This window comes from Bufo gargarizans, chromosome 2, assembly GCF_014858855.1.
Source record: "Bufo gargarizans isolate SCDJY-AF-19 chromosome 2, ASM1485885v1, whole genome shotgun sequence".
Lineage (NCBI taxonomy): Eukaryota > Metazoa > Chordata > Amphibia > Anura > Bufonidae > Bufo > Bufo gargarizans.
The window spans coordinates 161,910,335-161,937,834 of record NC_058081.1 but is presented as its reverse complement, the minus strand read 5'-3'; the positions used below and the strand labels follow the sequence as shown (position 1 = coordinate 161,937,834).

At 45.8% G+C, this 27,500-nt stretch overlaps 1 protein-coding gene across 1 annotated transcript in view; it reads right to left on the bottom strand.

The window, feature by feature from the left end:
- LOC122927630 (aromatase-like) overlaps window positions 1-27,500 on the bottom strand; it is a 118,549-nt gene that overhangs the window by 75,279 nt on the left and 15,770 nt on the right. The window contains exons 2-3 of the mRNA XM_044279639.1: window positions 17,679-17,829; window positions 9,973-10,127 (exon numbers count right to left, since the gene is read on the bottom strand). Of these exons, the coding sequence (XP_044135574.1) occupies window positions 9,973-10,127; window positions 17,679-17,829 (306 nt within the window). The remainder of the gene's footprint in view (window positions 1-9,972; window positions 10,128-17,678; window positions 17,830-27,500) is intronic.

Genomic DNA, 27,500 nt, shown 5'->3' with positions numbered 1-27,500 from the left:
AGGTTATGTGGTGTCCCACTAGGTAAATGTGGGCACTACACAAGGGTTAATTTGGCCACATTATTCTCCACCTCCTGTGGAACAGGGTCATTGTATTTTATATGGTATTTTGTATTTCATTATAGTGTGTATTTTCCTGTTGTCTCCTGTAACAGGCCTGTTAAGGATAGTTCCTCCTCCTAGGCAGTAAAGGGATCTAGGGAACCCCCTAGTATATATAGTTAGGTCCAGACAGGAAAGAGTCAGTGCAGTATAGTCCAGGAGGCTAGTTTAGTGCAGTCTAGCCTGCATGAGGTTCCTGAGCAAAAGAAGCTCAGAAGTTGCATCCAGGGGAAGAAGTTTGCCTTCTGAGAAACCAAGTTCCATTAAAGGCACAGTGCAGAGCCAAGTCGTATCCAGCTAAACAGAGAGCTGAAGGGCAGAAGTATATTCTACAGCAAGGAGACACATACCAGAGGAAGGTTTCCCTACCCAAGGATAAAGCCAGCAATAGGGCATACGGGCCTTGGAGAAAGCCAGACAGGAACTGAGGAAAATACAGCCTGATCTGTAAGTGTTATTCCCTCTGAGTATCTTGCAAGGACTTTGCCTTGTTACCTTTTACATGTGGAACTGACTAAAGACTGTAAATAGTTGAACTGTTTCAGTAAAAGGAAGTTCTGGTTCACTGTGACTTGTGTTCCTCAATTATTCCTGCAATAAATCGGTGTGCCATCGTTACCGGCACTGGCGTCACAAATTTAAAGGGATCTTGCCACCGGCACACTAAACCTGCAACACCCAGGGCACCTCACCTACCACCCGGCCTGGACCCTATACACAGAGAGTGCCCCAGAGGATCCATGTGCCAGCGTCTCCATCACTGCTTTAGGGTATATAAAAACTGTGAGTAACAATACCAACCCTCGGTCTGTTAACTGCCTCTGTGACCTCATCATCGCTCACCCTGCAGGGCTGCGTACTGCAGTTACACAGAAGTGTCTATGGATGATCCAGAAGTAAAAGTTGAACAAACATTGAGCACTGCTGCCAAGTGTCAAGATGACATACTTGAAAGACTAGCCAGATGTTCAAAATGGAATACAGTCATAAACATAGTAGCTCGAATTCAATGTTTGGCAAAGGGAATCAGAAAGAAGGAATTGTTGAATGTAGAAGAAAGAATGAAAGCTGAAGAAACAGTCATAAGACTCATTCAACAGAGATTCTACAGTGAAGAGTTAGAGAGACTTGGTCAAGAACCTGAAAGGCTCCAAACAACCACCCATTGTACAAGCTTAATCTTGTTCTGCAGGATGGTATACTGAAGGTGAGAGGGAGACTGGAAAATGCATTGTTACCTAGCAGAGTGAAGCATCCAGCAATTCTACCCAAAAGCTCTACCTTCACAAGATTGATTATTGATCACTACAACAAATCCTTGCATCAAGGAAGAAGCTGTTTGAGAGAAGGTGGTTAGTGAAAGGAAGCAAAGTTATAGCAAAGTATATAATTAAATGTGTAGTCTGCAGAAAGGCACGTAGACCTACAGAAGAACAAAGAATGGCAGATTTTCCGGCAGATCGTGTAAACCCATCAACCAATAGCGGAATGGATTGCTTTGGCCCATTCATCACCAAGCAAGACCACAAGGAGTACAAGAGATATGGACTAATATTTACATGTCTGAATTCCAGAGCGATTCACCTGGAAATGTTAGAAAATATGTCTACTGATGCATTCATCAACGCCTTGAGATGTTTCATAGCTAGAGTTGAGCGGACACCTGGATGTTCGGGTTCGACGGGTTCGGTCGAACTTCACAAAAAAGTTTGCGTTCGGGACCCGAACTTTACCTGAACTTGACCCTGAACCCGAACCCCATTGAAGTCAATGGGGATCCAAACTTTTGAGCACTAAAATGGCTCTAAAAATGTCATGGCAAGGGCTAGAGGGCTGAAAATGCCAGCAAAATGTGGTTAAGAGCATGGCAAGTGCTCTGCAAACAAATGTGGGTAGGGAAATGACTTAAAATAACATAAAATACTTAACAATAAAAAATAATAATCTTGATCTAGGAGGACGAGGTCCATATGGAGTAGGAGGTTGAGGAGGCAGTGGATGTGGTAGTGTAGGTGGAAGTGGCGGTGGAGGAGGTAGCCTACACTGTTTTTTGATCTAAAGTAGAAAGTGAATCCACCTTGCGCTCCCTACTGGTGGGTCTGCGAACAATCGGCAAAACTGACTCCGCTGCTGGGTGTCAAAAGGAGCTGTTGTCCTCCTTCAGTTTCAAGATGAGAAGAATGGTTATGTCACCCGAAGGTGACGTGGGACACCAGCGCTGGAATAGCAGAGCCCACCCGCTACCACCCTCTACGTCTGGGATTAGTTGGTGAGTATTGATAAGAGGAGGGGAAAGAGAAGGGGCGGGTGGCGAGACCGGAGCGAAAAAAATGAAATTGAAAAATGAGCAGTCTGGTGCGCTTACCTGTTATACTGAACTGAGGGAGAAGGCAAGTTCAATCAAGAAAAAATCTCAGTGTACAGTGTACAATACGATATATAATTTGTACCTGGTAAGATCCTGCCTGATGACGGTCTGTAGTGTATCCTTTCCGGTTTGTTTCTCTCTTTTTTTAAATCCAATAGGGGTGCTGTGATGAGTCCGTCCTTTGTGCTCACCTACTAGCACAAACGCTGCCCCGGCCGGAAGCAAGCGTGGTGCGAGGGAGCTGGTTGTTGCCGTCGTCCTGGAGACCGCTTCGGTGACGTCACCTGTATAGGTACTGTAGCCGTCGTAGGACAAAAACCTCCAACGCGTTTCGGAGCCTATTGGGCTCCTTCGTCAGGGATCCCTTCGGGTGACATAACCATTCTACACTGGTTTTTGGTTTTAAATTTTATTTTTTAAATTAGGGTACACCCCAAACATTGGGAAATATAACCTGTGATAACCCCCTTCAGCCGTGCTAAACAAACGTTCAGACAACATACTGGCTGCAGGGCAGGCCAGCACCTCCAAGGCGTAAAGGGCAAGCTCAGGCCATGTGCCCAATTTGGAGACTCAGAAGTTGCATGGGGCAGACCCATCAGTCAGTTCGTGTAGGCGTGTGCACACATACTGCCCCACCATGTCGCATGTCCCATTGATGTTCACGATCCAATTTGATATCTGCTCTATCAACTTTCGATTTTCTTTTCTGTGCCTACCATGTTGATCACAGTTAGCGGCGAATCAGGGTTCCACGCCGGAGAGGAAGCATGAGAAAGGAATAGCACATCCAAGGGAGATCAATTGATGAAATGCAATTGTGATCGAGTGGCAATGTGGGAGAAGTTTTTAAAACTGAAGAATCGAAGGAAAGGAGGGGGCGCACAGCAATTACCCACTCCCGACTCGGGGAGTAGTGATGATAAATAACAGTACAGGACTCTTAAGATGCCCTGTTATTAGAATGATTAATAAAAAATTATAGGGAATGTCACTGGGGTAGTTAGGGGTAGTTGCCGCTTTGTTGACTCTAGATAACTTCTGCCTGATCGCATCTCCCCGTGACGTCCATGATCCATTTGGATTTCTTCTCTATCAACTTTCGATGTTCTTTTCTGAGCCTACCATGTTGATCATGGTTAGCAGCGAATCAGGGTTTCACGCCGGAGAGGGAGTGTGAGAAAGAGAGACCACATCCAAGGGAGGTTGCCGTATTTTTCCCCCCATAAGACGCACTTTCCCCCCCCCCAGTGGGGGAAGATGCCCCTGCGTCTTATGGGGCGAATGCTGCCATTTTACATCGCAGCATCGCAGACTGCGATGTATCAGCTGGAGGGGGGAGGGAGGAGAGGCCGGTGTCACTGTACTCCGGCCCCGCCGCTCACTCACTGCTTTATTGCTTAAACCTTTTATAATAATAACTTTAATTGACGTTCTGATCCCCAGCCCCATCTGTACTACTTACTAAATGTCCTGTAGCAGGCAGAGCAGGGCGGGCGGCTGGCCATAACTCACTGACGTCATGTGCCTGCGCCGCCTACTTCATTCATAAAGAAGGCGGCGCAGGCACATGACATCAGTGAGTTACGGCCGCCCGCCCGCCCGCCCTGCTCTGCCTGCTACAGGACATTTAGTAAGTAGGACAGATGGGGCTGGGAATCGGAACGTCAAATAAAGTTATTATTATAAAAGGTTTAGGCATTAAGGAAGTGAGTGAACGGCGGGGCCGGAGTACAGTGACCGCACCGGCCACGCTGCATTTGCATGCCACTGGCCATTCCCACAGGTTTAGTTCCGGTATATTAGGGCATCTGTGGATGCCACTATTATGGGGTGGGGGATATGTGGATGGCACTGTTATGGGGTGGGGGATATGTGGGTGACACATATATAGCAGTGCCATCCACAGATCCACCCCCCATAACAGTGCCATTATTTTTATTTTTTTAAATTCGTATACACTCCAAAAGAGTGTGAAATATCCAAAATACAACAATGAGCAATTGCGCTGTAGTATAACAATGGCTGGTTAAGGCCAGTATACATGTCTATTCTGCACAAGGCACGGACAAGTTCTGTGGGATCCATGCCTGATTCATTTTAATGTGAGCTTGTCCACATTGGCTGTGGACAGGCGGCTGCGCTTGTCTGTGATAACACCCCCTGCCATGCTAAACACACGTTCACATGTGCTGGTGGTGCCCCAGCTGCGTTGGCGACCTCTTCCTCCTCCTCTACCTTCACCTTGTGCTTCCACTGTGCCCCTGCTGTCAGGTTGGAATGCCACCAGCAGCGTGTCTACCAGCGTTCTCTTGTACTTGCGCATCTTACGATCACACTCCAGTGACGGAATTAAGGATGGTACGTTGTCCTTGTAACGGAGATCCAGCAGCATGGCCACCCAAAAATCAGCACAAGTAAGAATGTGGGAAACTCGGCGGTCATTGCGGAGACACTGCACCATGTAATCGCTCATGTGGGCCAGGCTGCCCAGAGGCAACGAAAAGCTGTCTTCTGTGGGAGGTGTATGGTCTGTGTCCTCTCTATCCCGCCAGCCACGCACAAGTGATGGCCATGAGCTGGTTTTGGTGCTACCCTGCTGTGAACACGGTTTCTCCTCCTCCATCTCCTCCTCATCCTCCACCTTGTCATCCTCCAGAACTGTGCCCTGGCTGGACAATTGTGTACCTGGCGTTTGTGGGTGCAGGAACCCACCCTCGGAGCCACTTGTGAATGACTGGCCGGAAACCTTACGAAATTATCCCTCTTCCTCCTCCTGTGCCACATCCTCTTCCATCACCGCCAGTAGCATTTTTTCAAGGAGGCATAGAAGTGGGATAGTAATGCTAAGAAAGGCGTTATCGGCACTGGCCATGTGAGTGGAGTACTCGAAACAGCGCAACAAGGAACACAGGTCTCGCATGGAGGCCCAGTGATTGGTGGTGAAGCAGTGCTGTTCCGCAGAGCGACTCACCCGTGTGTGCTGCAGCTAAAACTCCACTATCGCCTGCTGCTGCTCGCACAGTCTGGCCAGCATGTGCAAGGTGGAGTTCCACCTTGTGGGCACGTTGCATATGAGGCAGTGAGCGGGAAGGCCGAGCAGCATCAGGGTGAGAACGCCAAAAGCGCACACAGACGGCCCGCACTTTCTGCAGCAGCTCTGACATATCGGGGTAATTTTTAAGGAACCTCTGCACCACCAAATTCAGCACATGCGCCAAGCAAGGGATGTGCATCAAACCGGCTAGTCCCAGAGCTGCTACGAGATTTCGCCCATTATCGCACACCACAAGGCTGGGCTTGAGGCACACTGGCACCAACTACTACTCTGTCTGTTGTTCAAGGCCCGTCCACAGCTGACCGTATGAGGAGGCAGTAGAGGATGAGGAAGCGGAGTAGGAGGAGGAAGCAACAGGAGGCAAACTGAAGCGCCCTGCAATCCTCGGTGGTGGAGGGACATTCGCCAAACTGCTATCTGCCTCAGGCCCAGCCGCCACTGCATTTACCCAGTGTGCTGTAATGGAGATATAACGTCCCTGACTGTACTTACTGGTCCATGTATCCGTAGTTAGGTGGACCTTGCCACAGAAGGCGTTGCGCAGTGCACACCTGATTTTGTCCCCTACTTAGTTGTGCAGGGAAGGGATGGCACACCTGGAAAAGTAGTGGCGGCTGGGCACGACGTACTGTGGGGCAGCCTCCGCCATAAGGCTTTTAAAACTCTCCATTTCCACCAGACGGAATGATAGCATTTCAAAGGACAGTAATTTTGAAATGCTGGCATTCAGGGCCAGGGATCGTGCGTGGGTAGGGGGGTACTTCCTCTTCCGCTCCACTGTTTGGGAGATGGAGAGCTGAACGTTTCCATGGGACATTGTGGAGATGCTTGGTGACCCAGGTGGTGGTGTTGCTGGCAGATCCTCTGTTTGCGGGGTGGCAGGTGCCACTGTCACTCCAGAGGTGGATGAAGAGGCTGAGACTGCAGCAGAAGAGAAAGCAGGAGGAACCAGAGACCTTTCTTGGTTTTTGAGGTGTCTACTCCACTGCAGCTTGTGCTTTGCACTTAGATACCTGGTCATGCAGGTTGTGCTCAGGTTGAGAACGTTTATGCCTCGCTTCAGGCTCTGATTGCACAGCGTGCAAACCACTCGTGTCTTGTCGTCAGCACATTTTCTGAAGAACTGCCACGCCAGGGAACTCCTTGGAGCTGGCTTTGGTGTGCTCAGTCCCTTGCTGCGGTGGGCAGTAGCAGGCGTACTGTCTAGGGGACGGCCACTCCGCTTTTGTACCCTGCTCCCTCTTCTGCTGTGCTGGTGGCTCTGTGTGACCACCGCCTCTTCCTCCGAACTACACAGGTCACTCGCATGACCTTGATTCCATGTGGGGTCGAGAACCTCATTGTCCTCCACATCATCTTCCACCCAGTCTTCACCCCTACCCTCCTTGTCGGTCTGCACACTTTTAAAAGCCACAGCAGTTGGCACCTGTGTTTCGTCATCATCCGAGACGTGCTGCGGTGGTCCTCCCATGTACTCATCTTGAAACATAAGTGGTTGGGCATCGGTGAACTCAATATCTTCCACTTCTGGGGCAGGGCTAGGTGGATGGCCCTGGGAAACGCTGCTAGGAGAGTCATCAAAAAGCAGAACTTGTGGCTCAGACTGCTTCTCTGATTCGCAAGGGGGGTGAGGTGAAAGACTGATGGCCATGGGCTGCAGGTTCCAACTCTGATCTTTCAGCAGGAGACTGGGTGGGAGACAATGTAAAGGAACTGGAGGCACTGTCAGCAACCCAATCTACTATCGCCTGTACTTGTTCTGGCCTCACCATTCGTAAAGCCGCATTAGGCCCGGCCAAATACCGCTGAAGGTTCTGTCACCTACTCGCACTTGAGGAAGGTGTTTCACTTGTGCGTGTAGCTGGCACAGATCAACCACGTCCTCTCCCTGCAACAGGAGCTCCACCAGCAGCACCATGACCGGGGCGACGTCCCTTATTTGACGCTCTCCTCATAATTCTCAAATTTAGGATCTTCCCAAAATGGGTGTTTTTTTTTATAACAGACTAGAACAACAGTATCTAAAGTGTGTATCTCACAATGACAGATGCAGCAAAGGCTGCAAAATTTAGATTTTTGCCCTAAATAGGTGTTTTGTAATAGTAGAATAGAACAACAGTATCTAAAGAGTGTATCTCACAATGACAGATTCAGCAAAGGCTGCAAATGTAGTTTTCGGACCAAAATGTTTTTTTTTTAATAACAATAGAACACCAGTATCTAACGCGTGTATCTCACAATGACAAATGCAGCAAGGGCTGCAAAATTAAGTACTTTGCCCAAAATGAGTTTTTTTAAACCCAGAATATTATTGCTGTATTTCAAGATTGTATCTCACACTGACAGATGCAGACAAGGCCGCAAATTAAGTATTTTGCCCAAAATTTGTGTTTTTTTAATAACAGATTAGCACAGCAGTATCTAAAGCGTGTATCTCACAATGACAGATGCTGCAAGGGCTGTAAAATGTATTACTGTGCCCAAAAAGGGTGTTTTTTTAATAACAGAATATGACAGCAGTATATAATTTCACACTGACAGATGCAGCAAGGGCTGTAAAATTGAGTATTTTGCCTAAAAGGGGTGTTTTTTAAAACCCAGAAAATTATAGCTTTATTTCTAGCTTAAATTACACACTGACTAATGTGGCAGTCCCCAGATGGAGGGTATTGCAAAAAATGGGTGTTTTTTAAAACCCTGAAAATTATTGAAGTATTTCAAGCTTGTTTTTAACAATCACAGATGCAACAAAGGCTGCAATATTAAGTACTTTGCCCAAAATGGGTGTTTTTTTTAAATACCAGAATAGCACAGCAGTATCTAAAGCATGTATCTCACAATGACAGATGCAGACAAGGCCGCAAATTAAGTATTTTGCCCAAAATGGGTGTTTTTTAATAACAGAATAGCACAGCAGTATCGAAAGCGTGTATCTAACAATGACAGATGCTGCATGTGCTGTAAAATGTATTAGTTTGCCAAAAAAGGGTGTTTTTAAAATAACAGAATATGACAGCAGTATATAACGCTTGAATTTCACACTGACAGATGCAGCAAGGGCTGTAAAATTGAGCATTTTGCCAAAAAAGGGTGTTTTTTTAAAACCCAGAAAATTATTGCTGTATTTCTAGCTTAAATTGCACACTGACTAATGCGGCAAAGGCCCCAGATGGAGGGTATTGCCAAAAATGGGTGTTTTTTAAAAGCCAGAAAATTATTGAAGTATTTCAAGCTTGTTGTTAACAATCACAGATGCAGCAAAGGCTGCAATATTAAGTACTTTGCCCAAAATGGGTGCTTTTTTACTAACAGAATATGACAGCAGTATATAACGCTTGAATTTCACACTGACAGATGCAGCAAGGGCTGTAAAATTTAGAATTTTGCCCAAAAAGGGTGTTTTTTAAAACCCAGAAAATGATTGATGTATTTCTAGCTTAAATTGCACACTGACTAATGCTTGCCAAAAATGGGTGATTTTTTTAAACCCAGAATATAATTGCAGTAGTTCAAGCTTCTATTTGACTGTCACAAATGCACATATGCTGTGTTGTTCCACAGAACTTGCATAAAATGGCCGCCGCTGCCGCCCTCCTAACTAACAGACGGATAAAAGTTATTTTTCTCTGTCACTGGGCTCAGAGCAGGGTAAAAATATTGTGCACTGCACCCACAAAACAAAATCTAGGTAAATTGCTGAGTTAACAAGCACTTCAGATTAAAGATTTGGTCCTATTCTCTCCCTCACAGCAGCAGTATCCTATCCCTACACTAATCAGAGCAGAGTGACGTGCAGCACTACGTGACTCCAGCTTATATAGAGGCTTACCCAATAGCAGATCGTTACAGGGACGAGCCTCCCTAGAGTCACTATATGACTCTATATATGGTCATTATATGGGTTGGATAACCCCTTTAAGATGGTCAGTCGTCAGCCAGTTTGGTTGATAGCCATGGGTTGGCAACTGCAAAAAAGACAAAGTAAATTCTGAAAAAGACTATAAAGGTTTGTTATGGTCTTTATAAATGGAAACAGTATTCTCTACTACAAGGTATTTCAGTGGGTTTACAATATAATGTACGGTATATATTTTTATATGGCCTATATTTAGCTTATTGTTCCTGCTTATATTGTAAAACAGCATTTAAACGTTCTGCAGTGTTGTCCATTGTCAGCAGGGGGCAGCATAATACTCTTCTTTACTTTTACCAGGACAATATCATGAATCAGTTACAGCACAATATGATTAGGCTACTGGAGGCTGTTAGGCTTTTTGCACAGTTCTGTATCAGATGTTCTTTTGGAAACCAATGAAATGTTCTTTGAATCTAGTGCTGGTTTTCAGAATATGTTCTTCTGTTCTTTTTCCACAACATTACCAACACAATTGATTATAAATGCATTATTGCTGTACTTATATAATTCATTTCAAATATTTCATACCTTTGTTAAAGAAAGGCCTTATGACTTTCCATAGAGTCGGGTTACTGTTGAAAATTAACCCATTTTCATTCATTCCAATACATTGTAATCCCAATTTACTGCCAAACCGTGACACATAATGATCATGCTTCATCACGTGGCATGTCGCTGAAGATCTATGGGGGAAAATGTCCATATTCAGTGCTTTATATCATAAATACTGTTGTCTGAAAAGTCCAATTTTTCCACTTCTGATTCTGTTGTATTCATCTGTAAATCCGCACAAGGTCTCATGCACATGGCCATATTACGTATCTGTAATTCAGAACCCATAGCAATATATAGGCCATACTGTACCTCTGAGGCATATGAAGCTTTTTCTTAGATTCTTACAAAATTTCTGAGATTAAACTGTGGCCTGTTACATTCTGGAGGCCTTACTAGAAGTATTCCTTTTGGGGGGGGGGGGGGGAAATACAGTGGCATATGAAAATAACTACCATGCACGGCTTTGCAATAACAGTTCCGTCATGTACATGAAGCAGGGGTCAGCAACCTTCCGCACTCCAGATGCTTTTGAAACTACAACTCCCAGCATGCAAACGTATTTGGCTGTCCTTGTAACACTCACAGAAGTGAAAGGAGGATTCTGGGACTTATAGTTTCAGAACAGCTGAAGTGCCAGAGGTTTCTGATCCCTGTCCTAAAGCAATGATAACCAGATACTTTCAGCACCAGATGGTGACAGATAGGAAAATTTATTCATACTAAAATGAATGGAAATGGGAAACATTGACACATGGTTTCCCATATGTAAGCAATACAGAAACTATAAAGATTAATGATTGCCCAAAACATGTGACCATAGCTCACAGCGACAAACAGCCTTTCCTGGTCACAGGCTCTAAGGCTTAAGGCTTCTTTTATCATCTTAGTTTATAGCATAGGGCACCTTGGTATAATTTTTACTTCTCTTTTGTGTTATTTCTGCCATTATACATATAATTGGTGATAATTGATGCCAGGCATGGGGAGGCCACGGATTAGCCCACTTTTGATCCTCCGCCTTTTTTCAAATTCTTTTTGATTGGTTCAAAGGGAATGAATCATCAGCTATGACATAAAGAAATATTAAATACAGGAGGGGATCAGTCAGGAATATCTCCGTTTATCAGACTACAGTACATTTGCCTGTCTATGTTACACTGGTTTAATGAGATTTCAGGTATCTGTTGCTGCTGTGTGATTATTATGGTTGCTTTAGTTATTTTTATCTTTATGCTTAGAAAGGATATATATATACAGTATATATATATATATATATATATATATGTCCAATGGTGCTTTTTTCACAAATGCTTAAAATGTGTAACAAAAAGCATAAAAGAAACAACTGTCACCTCACCAATCTCCCACAGGTACTGTTAAACCAGTAAACAGGTCTCTCCTTTCCGATCCCTTTCAACACACAGGAAATGACCGCTCAACCAATCACTGGCCACAGTAGTGACCCACTTCAGCCACTGATTGGCTGAGCAGTCATTTCCTGTGTATTGAGAGGAAGGAGAAACCAGCGGGGAGCCAGGGACATTGGGACAACAGTGGCAGTGAATTGGTGTTTTTAAATAAAAGTCTGAGCCTTCTGTAAGAAAAATTACCTGCTTCACACCCCTTTAACGCTAGTGATAGATGCAGTCCCCTGAAATACACTGAGAACATGCAACTCAGTGACTGCCTCTGGACCACAGCAGTGGATAAAAGTTGACAGTAAAGACTGGAGCTGTCAAGTCTTTGTGTGTCTCAAACCTAAGCATATATTTAACTACAATGGCAATATCACATCAGAAACCTGGACCATTACTACACCACCAAAACTGCATACATTATATTACCTCTGCTTTGCTAAGCATTTTTTTAATCAAATCTCTTTCATTAAATTTTTTACATTTTAAAATCACAAAACAAAAAATATCAAGCCAGAGCTGTAATTAATGCCACACAGGGCGTAAGTGAAGTTCCTCCTACATGCCAACAAAACAAATATAACAGAATATGTGTAAAGTAAGAAATCATGTAAGTCAGAAAATTGCCATTAAAGTGGTTATCCGACTGTAACTGATAACCTATCCTCTGTTTCAGTGAAGGGGCTAAATGCACCTAGGTCATATGACCGTGGTCGTGATGTGACTGGCCTAGGGTAAACAGCGAGAAGGCCACTCACTAGTGTTGAGCGAAGCGAGCTTCGCCTGCTTCATCCAAAGTCACTTCATTCAAAGCTTCGGAATAATACTGTACGGAGAAGGTATGGGCTCCAATGAGCCGAAGTAAGTTATTTGCGAAGTACTGCGTGACTTTGTTGAATAACTTTGGTAGTTGATTTTTAAAGTGGAAAACCACTTTAAAACTTGAGACCGAACTCGCCTTGGGTCCAACTAGTACCTCGGAACCGAAGCCAAGTTTGGTTTCAAGTTTTAAAGTGGTTTTCCATAACTAACTTCGGCTCATTGGAGCCCGTACATTCCAGGGGCGCATTCACATGTCCGTATGAACAGGTCCACACCCGTTCTGTGATTTTGCGGAATGGGTGCGGACCCATTCAATTCAATGGGGCCACAAAAGATGCGGACAGCACACGGTGTGGTGACCGCATCCATAGTATCGTTCCGCGGCCCCGCAAAAAAAGATACATGTTCTATAAGTGAGCTAAGTAAGGGTGGCTTTATTTGCATGCATTTTTTGTGGTTTTACAGCAGACGGGAAGTGTCTTAAAGGAAATGTATCACCAATTCTTTTTTACTGCCAGTTAAAGGGGTTGTCCGGGTTCAGAGGAACCCGGACATAGCCATAATTTCACTCAGGCAGCCCCTCCTGACTTGAGCATCGGAGCAGTTCATGCTCCGATGCTCTCCCTTGCCCTGCGCAGGACAAGGGCTCTTTTATTTACTATAACACACTGCCGGGCGGAAGCTTCCTCCCAGCAGTGTGTTCGGTGATGTCACCAGCTCTAATGGGCCGCCTTTAGAGCTGCCCTAGCCATTTTACAGGCTAGGGCAGCACTAAAGCCCGCCCATCAGTACCAGTGACGTCACTGGGCTCTCTGCTGGGCGGAAGCCTCTGTCTGGCAGCTCAAAGGAGAGCCCGGTACTGTCACCGGAACTCTACAAAATGCCTTTGCCCTGTGCGATTCAGTGCAGTGCAAAGGAGAGCATCTGAGCATGAACTGCTCCGATACTCTTGACAGGGAGCTGCCTGGGTGAAATTCTGGGTATGTCCGGGTACAGCTCTGAACCCGGACATCCCCTTTAAAATCAGATAGTGACACATCTCCTTTTTTTCTAACCAGCTTTTATTTTCAGATGGTAGATTTATTTTTTCTGTTTCCTGAACATGATTATAGCAGCAGCCTATCTTGCCTGAGCTGTTCTAAACAGCATTCAGAAAGTATTAAGAAAATTGCTTTATGGCAGCCAGAGGTGCTGCTAGGCTAAAACATTCAGGGCCTGGGCCCCAGATGTTTTGTCCCAGGTACCGAATGTACTGCCTGCCAGATAGATACAACTATATTGCTATCCTCAGGACGGCAATACAATTAAATCTAATGCACTGGAAGAGTTGAAGGACCTGTGATGACATCACAGGCTATGTGATCAGCGCAAAAGGCAGTGGCTGAGAGGGACCTGCGTTGATGTCACCATCATGTGATCAGCGCTGGAGAGGATGGCGCTCAGCAGTAAAGAAGAGATGTCCTGCTATGAGGAGAGGTAAGTGAAGGGGTAGATTACTCAGTGTGAGAGGCAGAGTAAGTTGGGGATTGTGGTTATTTAACTAGGACTGTATGTTAGGGCTGAAGGGAGGAATGTTATTTACAAGGGACTGTATGTTGGAGTGGGGTAGAGTGATGTTATTTACATGGGACTGAATGTTGAGGGGTGATGTTATTTACATGGGACTGCATGTTGGAGGTGGCTGGGGCAGGATGATTTTATTTACATGGGAATGTGTGTTGGAGGTGGCTGGGAAGTGGATCATGTTATTTACATGGGACTGTATGTTGATTGTGGCTGTGGGAAGGAGTGATATTATTTACATAGGACTGTATGTCAAAGGCGGCTGTGGGAGGGGGTGATGTTATTTACATAGGACTGAATGTTGGAGGGGCCTGAGGGAGGAAGTGATGTTATTTACATGGGATTGTATGTTGATGGTGGCTAAGGGAGGGAGTGATGTTATTTACATGGAACTGTATGTTGATGGCGGCTGCGGGAGGGAGTGATGTTATTTACATGGGACTGAATGTTGAGGGGGCTTTGTTATTAACATGGGACTCCATGTTGAAGGCGGCTGGGAGAGAAAGTGATGTTATTTACATGGGACTGAATGTTGAGGGGATGATGTTGTTTACATTGGATTGCATGGGGAGGGGGTGATATTATTTACTTGGGACTGTATGTTGAAGGCGGCGGGGGGGGGGGGTGATGTTATTTACATGGGATTGTATATTGGAGGGGCTGAAGGGAGGGAAATTATGTTTTTTACATGGGACTGTATTTTGGAGGGGGCTGTAGATAGAGAGGGATGCTATTTACATTCTGTATAGTGGAGGGGCGAGCATTATAACAGTAGATGGGCGATATAAATACTGGGAGCATTTTAAATACAGGGGACATTAGGCTTTCTTATTACTACAGAGGGCTCTATAGGATTGACTTATAGATCCACCTTATTTCTACTAAAAGCACTATGGGGGGCATTATTACTACTGAGGGGTCTGTAGAGAGCGTTATTACCACTGGGGGAAACAATAGGTGGGGCCTTATTTCTACTGAAGGCTCTGTGGGGGTATTATTAATACCGGAGGGCTCTTCTACTAATTGTGGCATTCTTGTGGAGCATTATCACTGTTGGGAGCACTGTAGGGGCAGTATTACTAATGAGGGCAGTCTAGAAGGGAATTACTATTGGTGGGACTTTGAGGAGCACTATTACTATGGGGGGGGGGGGGACTGTCTGTATGGCACTGATTTTTCTTCAGGATAGAATTTGGAGGTATTGGGGGTGAGTGAGCAGCAGGTTAACACTGTTGGGACTCGAGGTTGGGGGATGATGATAGAAAAGTGTGGAACCTAAGATGTCTGTGTTTTTACACTCTGGAGAGACTAGGCACAACTGAAAGAAGTTGTCTGGACCAAATGGAGAACATGATGACCGAGAAGATATACATCACCTGGGAGGCTCTGGATGTGAGAGGTAGGTTCTGCTGTATAGCAAATACAGTAAAAGGCAGTGTCCGGGAGGAGGGTCAACTTAGAGAATTGGGCCATATTCATTGGGGCTTGGGCCCCGGATCTTTTGAGACCCTAGCAACGCCCCTGATGGCAGCCACATGGGTCATAGACACAATGGTTGGGAGGGCACCTCATTGACTTCTATGGGAGAGTTTTCAAGGCATGCTCTGTGACCTATGTAGAGGTCATTGTACAAGGGAACAGATAAGCTTTGACAATCACCTCTTGTGAATGGTGGATCCTGTGTTATCTATGTAGACAGGTGATATAATTACAGGCAGGATTAGAATGACAGATTTTTATTCTTTTGAGGTGTGGACATGCCTATGAGTATGTTCAAAGAGGAGTAAAGAAATAGAAACAATATAAAGTGGAGGCTTACCATTTTAGGTTGTGCTAGTATAGGCACAACACTATTGTAGACTTATAAAACAAGAACTAGTGTTCGGATGTGCTGATGCAAGTCAGGGTTCCTTTGCAGAGGGATGTCCAGTTGTATGAAGAATTCAAAATCCTGCTTCGGGGCTTCAAAACCCGATTGAGACCGTCTTGAGTTGTAAGATCTTCTTTATTTCATTTAAAATGCATGCAGTATAGAAACAACGCATTTTGGGGAATTATGATCCCCTTCATCAGGTTAGTATTTATAAACATATCACCACATGCTTGTTTATAAATGCTAACCCGATGAATGGGATCATAATTCCCCCAAACGCGTTGTTTTTATACTGCATGCATTTTAAATGAAATAAAGAAGATTTTACAACTCAAGACTGTCTCGATCGGGTTTGAAGCGCCGAAGCAGGATTTTGAATTATTCAAAGAATGACAGTTAAGCAGGTAACTGCAGTAAAGTGATCATACAGACCAAGAAGTGGCGGCTATTATTAGGCTTAGTGGCCAGTGCAAAAACTGCAGAATTTTATGTTTTTTGCTTAAATCTATATATTGACATGGAAAATGAAAAATAAAATAATTCTTTAAAAATGTTAAACATAAAAATGTGATTTAAACAATAAGTCATTTTCCTGTAACGCAACCAGAATTGTTGGAAAACTGTGGGAAAAACATGTTTTTAGGATGTAGTAATGTCAAAGAAAGCTGAGGCCCTGTTGGACTGCATGAACCTCAAAAAGGGTCAGATAAGGATTTTCTTCCAGAAACAGTGCCACGCCTGTTCGTTGGGTTGTTGGGTATCAAGTTTCAGGTTTGCCTTAAGCAGGGGCTACATGATGACGTCTTGTTCGACATTGCATCTAATGAGTGGTGTAACATGCGACATGCTGCGCAGGGTGCACACTTTAAATCGACAGCACGCAGATTTCACCCATTACACAAGCGACATCCAGAATATACATATGCAGTACCCCAGACCTGGGGGATCTACAATTACAGAAAATAATTGTTCATGTTTTGGCCATAACTACAAAAAGATTTGGCTGACAAAGGTTGGCAGGGGCAGGGCTAACCACCCTGTTGCTCCCCTCTTGGTAGGAGTGGGCTGTTCCTGCTTTCTACCAGGAGAGGGAATTCCTGTTGAGAGACAGAGAGGAGAGGAAGCGCACTGCAGAGCTCCTGCTCATGTGATGAATTCTCCAGAAGAACAATTAAAGTTACCCTCAAGCAACTGCTTGGGAGGAATCAGACAGCAGAGTGAACACCTGCATTAAAGAAACTGCTGTGAGGTGAAGGACTGCGGCTAAGACACACATCACCCAGACTACCACTAGCCCAATTACCAGTCGAATCTGGGCCTGACAGTGGACATCCACACTCACAAGTGCCAAACTGCAGTCATCCAACCTGCCTCCATATCAGTGGCGTAGCTAGAAATGACTGGGCCTCACAGCAAATTTTTGAATGGGGCCCCCCTCAACCAGTAATTTTTTTGCAACCCCTTCCTTTTATGCCGCCCCCAATCCTGTGGCTAGTAAAGAACACTCTCTCAGACCAGGCACGGCAGGTGTTCTATCCATTTTCTACACTGTCTATACTGTCACTGTATATAATTTCGTTGTGTAATACTGTTGAGGGGGGCCCTGACAAAATCTTTTAGTCCTCCTCCTCCTGGATGGGCCCCTTCTGGGTCAGGGCCCCAAAGCAGCCACTTCCCCTGCTTCCCCTATAGCTACGCCCCTGCTCCATATTCCTTACTGGTGCTAGAAATTGCATTTGGCATCCACTGCTATTGAATGTACCTGAAGTTACGGTATACTTAAAAGTAAAAGAGACTGTTCAACATTTACTTCTGGCCTTATTCTTCTAACTACATTTCCACCGCACTGATCCCCATGGAGCATCTGCTTGAGGGAGTACACCGTTCATGAGGGGCACTACCACTCCCATCCTCTGCACCGGCTCCTCAGGGGCTCGCTGCAAATACCTGTCGTCAGCATTACTTATCTAGCAGTGCTTACATCACTGTAATAAGTGCACATTTACCTGCTGATAATCAGCGTTTCTTCGCCATTTATCCACACTCTTACAAATTCTCCATACATTTTATTGTAATAGTTTGATGCTGTCCCAATTCCTGTCAACAGAAATCTTCCATAGGAAATCAGTGGCCCAAGTCCCAGGTAATAGGAAGGACCTGAAAATATCAAATAAAATTAAATGATGCTGAATATATAGGTAAATAGGCAGATGGTAAGATTAATATGATAAATAAATATGAAGGTAGATATACCCTGAATAGGCCTTTTACAGACAGTCGCCTGGTTCAGCTGTTTGGCCATCTTCACACAACCGTAATACACATCAGAAAAATCAGATTTCTGCTGTGGCTTGCAGTTTCCACTGTGGAGGATCTGCTCACAGTTTCTGAAGCGGTTTCTGCTTGGAAACCACAGCAATAATTCAATGGAAGAGATTTATCAAAACTGTTGTAATGAAAAGCTGGTTTAGTTGCCCATGGCAACCAATCTACTTTGGAAAATGAAAGGTGGAATCTGATTGGTTGCTATGGGCAACTAAGCTAGCTCTAAACCAGCTTTATACCAGATATGATAAATCTCCCCCGGTATTTTTTTTTTTGTGATGTAGATTTCAAGTCTGAGTGCAGAAAAATAGTTCATAGTTTGTATTTAAATCAGTGAGACAGTTATGTTAGGCTTGTGTAGTATGCCAGTCCTTCAGGGTGAGCGAATGTGAGGTCACAGGGGTCAGTTAATAAACCGAGGGTTGCTATTGGTACTCACGATTTTTAATATACCCTGGGCAGGCGTACAGCAGTGATGGAGAGGCTGGCACAAAGATCCTCTGGGGCACTCTCTGGGTATAGGGACCAGGCCTGGTGGTAGGTGAGGTGCCCTGGGTGTTGTAGGTTTAGTGTGCGGGTGGCAAGATTCCTTATAGTTTGTGACACCAGTGCCGGTAACGGTGGCACACCGGTTTGTTGGAGGAATAATGGAGGTACACACGGTTGTAGTGAACTAGAATTCCTCTTTAATGAACAGTTCAACTATGTACAGTTCTCCAAACAGTTCCATACAGAGAATGTTTTAGTAACAGGCAGGCTTGACATATATGGCAGGTAAAAATCCTAGCAAGGCAACTCAGAGGGAATCAAACTCACAGATCAGGCTGTACTTTCTGCAGCTCCTATCTGGCTTTCTCCAAGGCCCGTATGCCTAATAGCTGGCTTTATCCTTGGGTAGGGAAACCTTCCTCTGGTATAAATCCACTTGCTGTAAATAACCCTCTGCCCTTCAGCTCTCTACTTGGCTGGATAAGATTAGCTCTGCTCTGTACTTAGCAAGATGCAGGATACTTCAGGAGGAAACTTCTTCTCCTGGATGCAAGCTAGGAACCTGGGCTATCTAGAAGCATGTTAGAAGCTGAACTTCAGCTACAGCCTGGCTAAAGTCAACACTGGCTTCTAACCACACACTGCCTCTCCCTGGACTGGACCTGTCTATATATACTAGGGGGTTCCCTCGCTCCCTCTACAGCTTAAAAGGAGGAACTACACCCCTAACAGGCCTGGTACACAGGAAATAACATGACAATATACATTATAATGCAATACAAAACACCATGATCATGTTCCGCAAGAGGTGGGGAACAACGTGACCCAATTGACCCTTGAGTAGTGCCCACCTTTACGTAGTGGGACACTACATACCCCACTGCTTTGAGGTTGCCCATCCTCGGCGCAACACAGGGGCCCCGCCCAGCTGGAAACTGTGACCTAAAAGACCAAAAAAATGCAAAGCAGGCATATACGACAACCACTACTTTTGCAATAAAATTAATATCAGGCAGCTCTGCTGGCAAAGGAACAAGTGCGGTGAAAAGGGGCGTCATTCTCTACGCCAGCATTTCCCAACCAGCGTGCCTCCAGCTGTTGCAAAACGACACCTCCCAGCATGCCCGGACAGCCTTTGGCTGTGCAGGCATGCTGGGAGGTGTAGTTTTGCAACAGCTGGAGGCACACTGGTTGGGAAACACTGCTCTACGTAGGATGGTACATTGAATAGGGGCGCTGACCTGGCACAGCGTATCAGGAATAACCAGGATAGTCCATAATAATAAAATACAATAGTCCCATAAAACAGCATCTCAGAGACCCACATGCATTGGGGTCATCTCTGGGCACAGTTCTTGAATTACAAACCGGATTCCAAAAAAGTTGGGACACTATACAAATCGTGAATAAAAACTGAATGCAATGATGTGGAGGTGCCAACTTCTAATATTTTATTCAGAATAGAACATAAATCACGGAACAAAAGTTTAAACTGAGAAAATGTACCATTTTAAGGGAAAAATATGTTGAATCAGAATTTCATGGTGTCAACAAATCCCCAAAAAGTTGGGACAAGGCCATTTTCACCACTGTGTGGCATCTCCCCTTCTTCTTACAACACTCAACAGACGTCTGGGGACCGAGGAGACCAGTTTCTCAAGTTTAGAAATAGGAACGCTCTCCCATTCTTGTCTAATACAGGCCTCTAACTGTTCAATCGTCTTGGGCCTTCTTTCTTGCACCTTCCTCTTTATGATGCGCCAAATGTTCTCTATAGGTGAAAGATCTGGACTGCAGACTGGCCATTTCAGTACCCGGATCCTTCTCTTACGCAGCCATGATGTTGTGATTGATGCAGAATGTGGTCTGGCATTATCTTGTTGAAAAATGCAGGGTCTTCCCTGAAAGAGATGACGTCTGGATGGGAGCATATGTTGTTCTAGAACCTGAATATATTTTTCTGCATTAATGGTGCCTTTCCAGACATGCAAGCTGCCCATGCCACACGCACTCATGCAATCCCATACCATCAGAGATGCAGGCTTCTGAACTGAGCGTTGATAACAACTTGGGTTGTCCTTGTCCTCTTTGGTCCGGATGACATGGCGTCCCAGATTTCCAAAAAGAACTTTGAATCGTGACTCGTCTGACCACAGAACAGTCTTCCATTTTGCCACACTCAATTTTAAATGATCCCTGTCCCAGTGAAAACGCCTGAGCTTGTGGATCTTGCTTAGAAATGGCTTCTTCTTTTCACTGTAGAGTTTCAGCTGGCAACGGCGGATGGCACGGTGGATTGTGTTCACTGACAATGGTTTCTGGAAGTATTCCTGAGCCCATTCTGCATTCCTGTTTGTGGTGCAGTGTCGTTTAAGGGGCCGGAGATCACGGGCATCCAGTATGGTTTTACGGCCTTGACCCTTGCGCACAGAGATTGTTCCAGATTCTCTGAATCTTCGGATGATTTTATGCACAGTTGATGATGATAAATGCAAAGTCTATGCAATATTTCGCTGGGTAACACCTTTCTGATATTGCTCCACTATCTTTCTGCGCAACATTGTGGGAATTGGTGATCCTCTACCCATCTTGGCTTCTGAGAGACACTGCCACTCTAAGAAGCTCCTTTTTTACCCAATCATGTTGCCAATTGACCTAATTAGTGTTAATTGGTCTTCCAGCTCTTCGTTATGCTCACATTTACTTTTTCCAGCCTCTTATTGCTACTTGTCCCAACTTTTTTGGGATTTGTTGACACTGTGAAAATTTGAATCAACGTATTTTTCCTTTAAAATGATACATTTACTCGGATTAAACGTTTGATCTGTCATCTACGTTCTATTACAAATAAAATATTGACATTTGCCATCTCCACATCATTGCATTCAGTTTTTATTCACAATTTGTTTAGTGTCCCAACTTTTTGGGAATCCGGTTTGTAATATTGCACATAAAAGTCACAGCACAGAACTCTACACCTCAGGGATATTTTCTCCTGGTAAGTCCTGGTAGATAAAAGTGGTGCTGTAATATCCCCTACTCAACCTGAAAAGGGGGTTAAAAGGGTAAAGGTGCAAAACAGCAGGCACAACTTGGAATGGCACTTAAAGCAGGCAGGAAGTCCTGGAACACAGCATGGCAGAAGAGCAATTGGAATTCTCAGTGGCCTTACAACCACCACTGGGCCGTGGAAAAACTGGCAGCAGCTCATTGTGCCAAAACATAGGACTCCTGTCCTGAAACAATTTGATTCACTATAAGGGTCCCTCAGCAATCATGGCCTAGCAGGCCTACTCACAGGTGCGTGTCCAGTTCGTCCTGATCATCAGAAGTGGTGCAACCTAGTTCCGCTCTGAGTCTTGGCTTGGGACGTGGATTAACACTTGGCTGGGCCCACAAAATAGTATTGTCAGGTAACTGAAATGCAAATGAGCCTGTCAATTGTACAGGCTCCGCAAGTCTCAGGGTTATTGATGCAGGAGGCTCCACAGGTTTGGGTGTCGTCTGTCCTGTACGACGGACCCGACTCCTGACATAACACAGTTTTTCTGCTAGCGCAGTCATGGTGGTCGCCGAACTGGTGGCGATGGGATCTTTCACTACAGGCATGGGGACAACAGAGTTCATGGACGACTCGCTATCGTCAGGTGGTATTGGTGCCACTCTGGATGCAGCAATTTGACACAGGCCATCAAGGTGGATTTCTAGCCTGGCGATCTGTTCCTCCAGAGTCTCGTGTGATGCTCCGCTGCAGGGATCCGATGCTGTTGCAGCAGGTACAGGTGATGAGTCACGACTTTTTCCTCGGCGCAGGACGTCAAGGGCTTCATGGAACTTGTGCATGTTTTCTATCTCCACTTGCTTCTTTTCTCTGCAATTCAGGTGAGGGATAGGGACTCACCCATTTTTCCAACACCGTATGCTGCCAAAAGATGTTGCCTGTGAACGAACCCCTCTCTTAGGTAGGTATTGCGAGCAGGCTCTGCCGGAATTTCTGGCTCGCATTCTGGACTGGTGGGCTCCTCAGGCTCTTCCCAATCCCCCGGTTCCAACTTGGGACTGGTTATTGCCGTTGCATAAGGACCCCTCAGGCCCTCGGCGGGGTAAATATGCAAATGTGCAAATATTCGGGTAAGTAGCTGCGCTTCACAGACCTCCGATTTACATAAAGGTCTCGGCGGGTGGAGAAGTCCTTGATAAACCCGAAACCTCGGCCTTAATAGAAAGTTACAACTACTCCCATCCTTCTCTCCAGACGGGGCTGGGCATTTGCATGGTGCTCGTATACCGTCTTCGCAAGCTCCTCAAAGTAGACCTTCTTGGCGGTAGTCTTGTGTATCGCAGCGGCGCGTAACTCGGCCATCAGCAGGGGCCATTGCGCAAAAGGCTTAACAAATCCACCCCGCGAGCCAGGGCACGGCTCGGGCTGCGACCGCGGTGGGGAGCAAGGTGGCCTCTCCGGTCCAGGAGTATAGGCGGGTGGTTCTGCTCCCTCTCCGATCATTTCAGGCTCCAGGGTCTTGTCCGCAGGTGATGCCATTCCGGCAGGAGAATCTCCACTCTGCGACATGCCCGATCCCTCTACTGCACAGAACAGGGCGGCACGCAGTACTTCGCACAAGACCTCCCACTGCTCCAGGAGGCCGCCCCCTAGGTACTCCAACATGGGGGAGGCGGAGTCCATATTGGCATATATGCAAATCAGATGCAAAAGCGTGGCGCGAAAATACAGTCCTTCCCGCTCTCTCAGTAGAAGGCGCCAAATTCTTCCTGCCAACAAAATACAGCGATGGCGCAGCAAATATTCCAGTCAGCTTAGGCGGCCATCTTACAGCATAATGCCGTCAATTCACTGACAGCAAGCGGTGGCTCGGCAAACAGTCCACAATGCACAGTTTCACACTGCAATTTTTCACAGTTCTTTGGCCCAAAAATTTTCAAATAAACAGATAGGGCATTTAGTACTTAGTAGGCAATTATGGCACACAGTTCAGATTCCACCTATGGCGTAGAAATATTTGCATCCTGTTTGTGACACCAAAATATGCAGTACGCCAGTCCTTCAGGGTGAGCGAATGTGAGGTCACGGGGGTCAGTTAACAAACCGAGGGTTGCTATTGGTACTCACGATTATTTATTTACCCTGGGCAGGCGTACAGCAGTGATGGAGAGGCTGGCCGCAGGAGGGGGGGTGGGGACGGTGAGGAGGGCAGCATTGTGTAGCCGTTATCAGTTCCGCAGTGTTTGCCCGTGATTGACAGGTCTAAAGGTTTGTCTGAGAGTTGTTTGAAAGAAGTTCTTCCCTGTCCTTTTTTTTTTTTGTAAATTCTTTATTTAAATTTTTCAATTTTCAATAGAGCAAAGCATAACAAGCAATGAGACTGATGCGGGATACATCTCAGCATCAAAGCATAGGTAAAATAAAAACCTCAAAGCATGACCAGCAATGAGACTGATGGTGAGTACATCTCAGTAACAAAGCAAAGGCAAAATAAATGACAATCGACAGGTCTTAAAATAATAGAACCCTACTCGGGAGAACCACCACCGACTGTGGAACAGTAATATGCAACCTGAATACAAACATAATGTAGACACGGAGAGGGGGAGACAGGGAAGGGAAGAGGAAGAAAGGGGAGGAGGGGTAAAGGAAAGGGGGGGACAGCATTCGCAAACCTTGACTCTCACTCAGGTGCCAGTAGCGCCTTACAATCAGCCGAATCATAAAAGATCAACCAATGACTCCACGTTTTGGAGAATCTTTTCTCAGTGTGTCTCAGAGAAGAAGTGAGATCCTCCATTCTCATAATCTCCTGGACTCTACTGATCCACATTGATATGGAGGGAGCAGAAGACTGCCTCCATAGGCATGGGATGCAAGCTCTCGCCGCGTTTACCAAATGTCTTACCACAGATTTGTTGTAGGATGCCAGAGGAATCTCGCACTGATGGAGCAGGAAAAAGGCCGGCGTCTTCGGGAGAGTGTATGTAGAAAACTTCGATGTGATCCCCCACACAGAATCCCAGAAAGCCGAGAGAAGGGGACAAGACCAGAATACATGTAATAATGTACCCCTCTCAGAGCCACAACGCCAGCACATGGGCGAGGCAGATGGGAAAATGGAGTTGAGTCTAGTTGGGACCCTGTACCAACGTGACATGAGTTTGAAGCCCGCCTCCTGAATATTGCTGGCCATAGATGATTTGTGAATGCATGTGTATAATCTCAACCGCTGTTCTGATGAAAGAGTTATTTCTAAGTCAGTTTCCCATTGGGAGACAAAATTGGGGGGAGCTTGGTCCGGTGGGGATATTAGCAAACTATATGTGCGGGAAAGGGTACGTCTAGTCACTCCAGATTGCTCACAGAGGGCCTCAAAATCTGTCTTAGCTCGGACGTATGTAGACGCAGGAGGAAGTGTAGACAGGAAGTGCATGAGTTGTCTAGACTGCCAGGGGTTAAGTGTAGGAAGTCCCACTGTCTCAGAGATCTGTTGTGGGGTGAGCCATTGATCCGAGGTAATCAGATGGTGGGCCCTGAATTTGTTGCAGTTCACTAGCTCTTTGAAAGGACCGCGCTCTAACCCTGGGGGGAATTGTGGGTTTCCCAAAATAGGGAACATAGGAGAGGGGGAAGGAGAGATACCCGGGCGATTCTGAATGCTGGCTAAGGCTTTCAAGGAGGGGCCAATTGTTGGGTGTAGGCGAGCCTCCAACGGGACCTGGATGGACAACCAAGGAATGGCTGACAATGGAGCAGACAGGAAGGACTGCTCAACTGAGACCCATTGTTTATATGCCTGGTGTCGACACCAATCAACTATCCTAAGAAGATGCGATGCCCTATGATATGAAAGGAAGTCAGGGAGCCCTAGACCACCCTCCAGCTTAGGACGAAAAAGTATTGACCTGGCTATTCTGGACGGTTTGCCTGCCCATATAAAGTGGGTCAGCATTTTCAAGAGAGTGTGGAAGAAGAGTCTGGGGATGTGAATCGGTAGGGCTTGGAAGAAAAATAGAATCTTTGGCAGTATATTCATTTTGAAAATGGATATCCTTCCAAACCAGGAGAACGTACCAGTATGCCACCTGTCCAAATCTGCTTTTATTGTTCGAAGAAGAGGTGGATAGTTGGCCTGGTAGAGTTCCGCGAGTGTGGGGGTCAGAAAAATCCCCAGATATTTCAGGGACGAGCGAGCCCATTTAAATGGAAAGTTCTCTGAAATAGATTGAACCATGGAGGGGGGAAGGGTTATGTTTAAGGTCTCCGATTTTTGATAATTAATTTTAAAGTTCGAAAGGTGAGCGTATATTTTTAGCTCCTGAAAAAGGTTTGGAAGGGTAACCCTGGGATTGGTAAGAAAGAACAGAAGATCATCAGCGTAAGCTGCAACCTTGTGCGAAGTCTCATGAATCCGTAGCCCTGAAATATCGGGGTTCCCCCTTATGTGACACAGAAGCGGCTCTAGACAAATCACGAATATCAAGGGGGATAGGGGGCAGCCCTGCCTTGTACCATTACGAATGGACAGGGGCATGGAGAACTGACCATTCACCTTAACCACCGCCGAGGGGTTGGAGTAAAGATTAGTAATGCGAGCCATCATTTTGTCCCCCATTCCCACAAGGCGTAGGGTTTCGAACATAAATTCCCAATTGACCCTATCGAGCGCCTTCTCGGCGTCGGTAGAAAGGAATAAAGTTGGAGTCTTGGAAGTAACGGCACGGTAGATCATGTTAATTGCTCTCGTGGTACTATCACGGGCTTCTCTTAGAGGTAAAAAACCTGTTTGGTCTAAGTGGATCAATTTCTGTAAATGAGGTAGCAGGCGAGTGGCGAGTATTTTAGAAAACAATTTCAGATCCACATTGATCAGGGAGATGGGACGGTAGCTCTGGCAGCATGAGGGGTCCTTCCCTTCCTTAGGGACTACCGTGATATGCGCCCTTAGGGTGTCATTTGGAAGTGTGCGGGCCCTATCCAGTGAGTTAAAGGCAGCTATAAAATGAGCAGGCAAAATGTCCTTAAACTGTTTATAGTAGGAAAGCGTAAGTCCGTCAGGACCCGGGGCCTTCCCTGCCTGGGAGCCCTTGATAGCTGCCTGTAACTCAGACAACCGCTTCTGGGGGCATAGATGGCAAGCCTGCAGATTCAAGATAAGTTCTCACTGAGGGTCTGGATTCAGGGCTAACGGATTGATGAGAGTCGTCAAGATTGTACAGGGTGTGGTAGTAGGATCTGAACGCTTCTGCTATTTCCTTCGGGAGAGAGGTCCTTCTACCGGAGGGGAGAGATACCTGGGGGACAAAGGAGCGTAGCCTGGTCTTTTGTAACGCCCGTGCAAGGGTTCTACCTGGTTTGTTACCATGTTCATAGAAATGTCTATGGCACTTAATTAAGATCGCTTTGGCTTTTGAAAGGCATAAAGAGTGAACCTGGTCCCTCAGCTGGGTCAGCTCCGCTCCCAGCTGCAAGTCCAGTGACTGTTTATGCTGCTGTTCTATCGCGTGTATGCGCGCTAGGAGAGTAGCTATCTTTGCTGCCCTTTCCTTCTTCAAACGAGACCCTAGCTTAATAAAGGAGCCTCTGATATAACATTTATGGGCCTCCCATATGGTAAGAGGGTCGCTCTCGGGAGATACATTAGTCGCAAAATACTCAGTTAGGTCTCTCTGGACTTCCGAAGTGACTTGGAGATCCTGAAGAAGTGAATCATTTAACTGCCAGTGCCAGGCTCTGGATTGGTGGGCCGGGAGGGAAAGGGATATGGAGACCAGGGCGTGGTCCGAGAATGTGATAGGGTCAATCTCTGCTTTAGAGAGAAGGTCCAGTCTAGCATGGTTCAGGAAGAAATAATCCAGTCTAGAGTAAGAGTTGTGGGGATGCGAAAAGAATGTGTAGTCACGGGCCGTTGAATGAATGATACGCCAGGTATCAGCAAGTTGGTGGGAAAATAAGAGCTCCTTAAGTCTGGTAATAGCAGAGAGAGGGAAGGAAACCTGGCCCTTGGAGG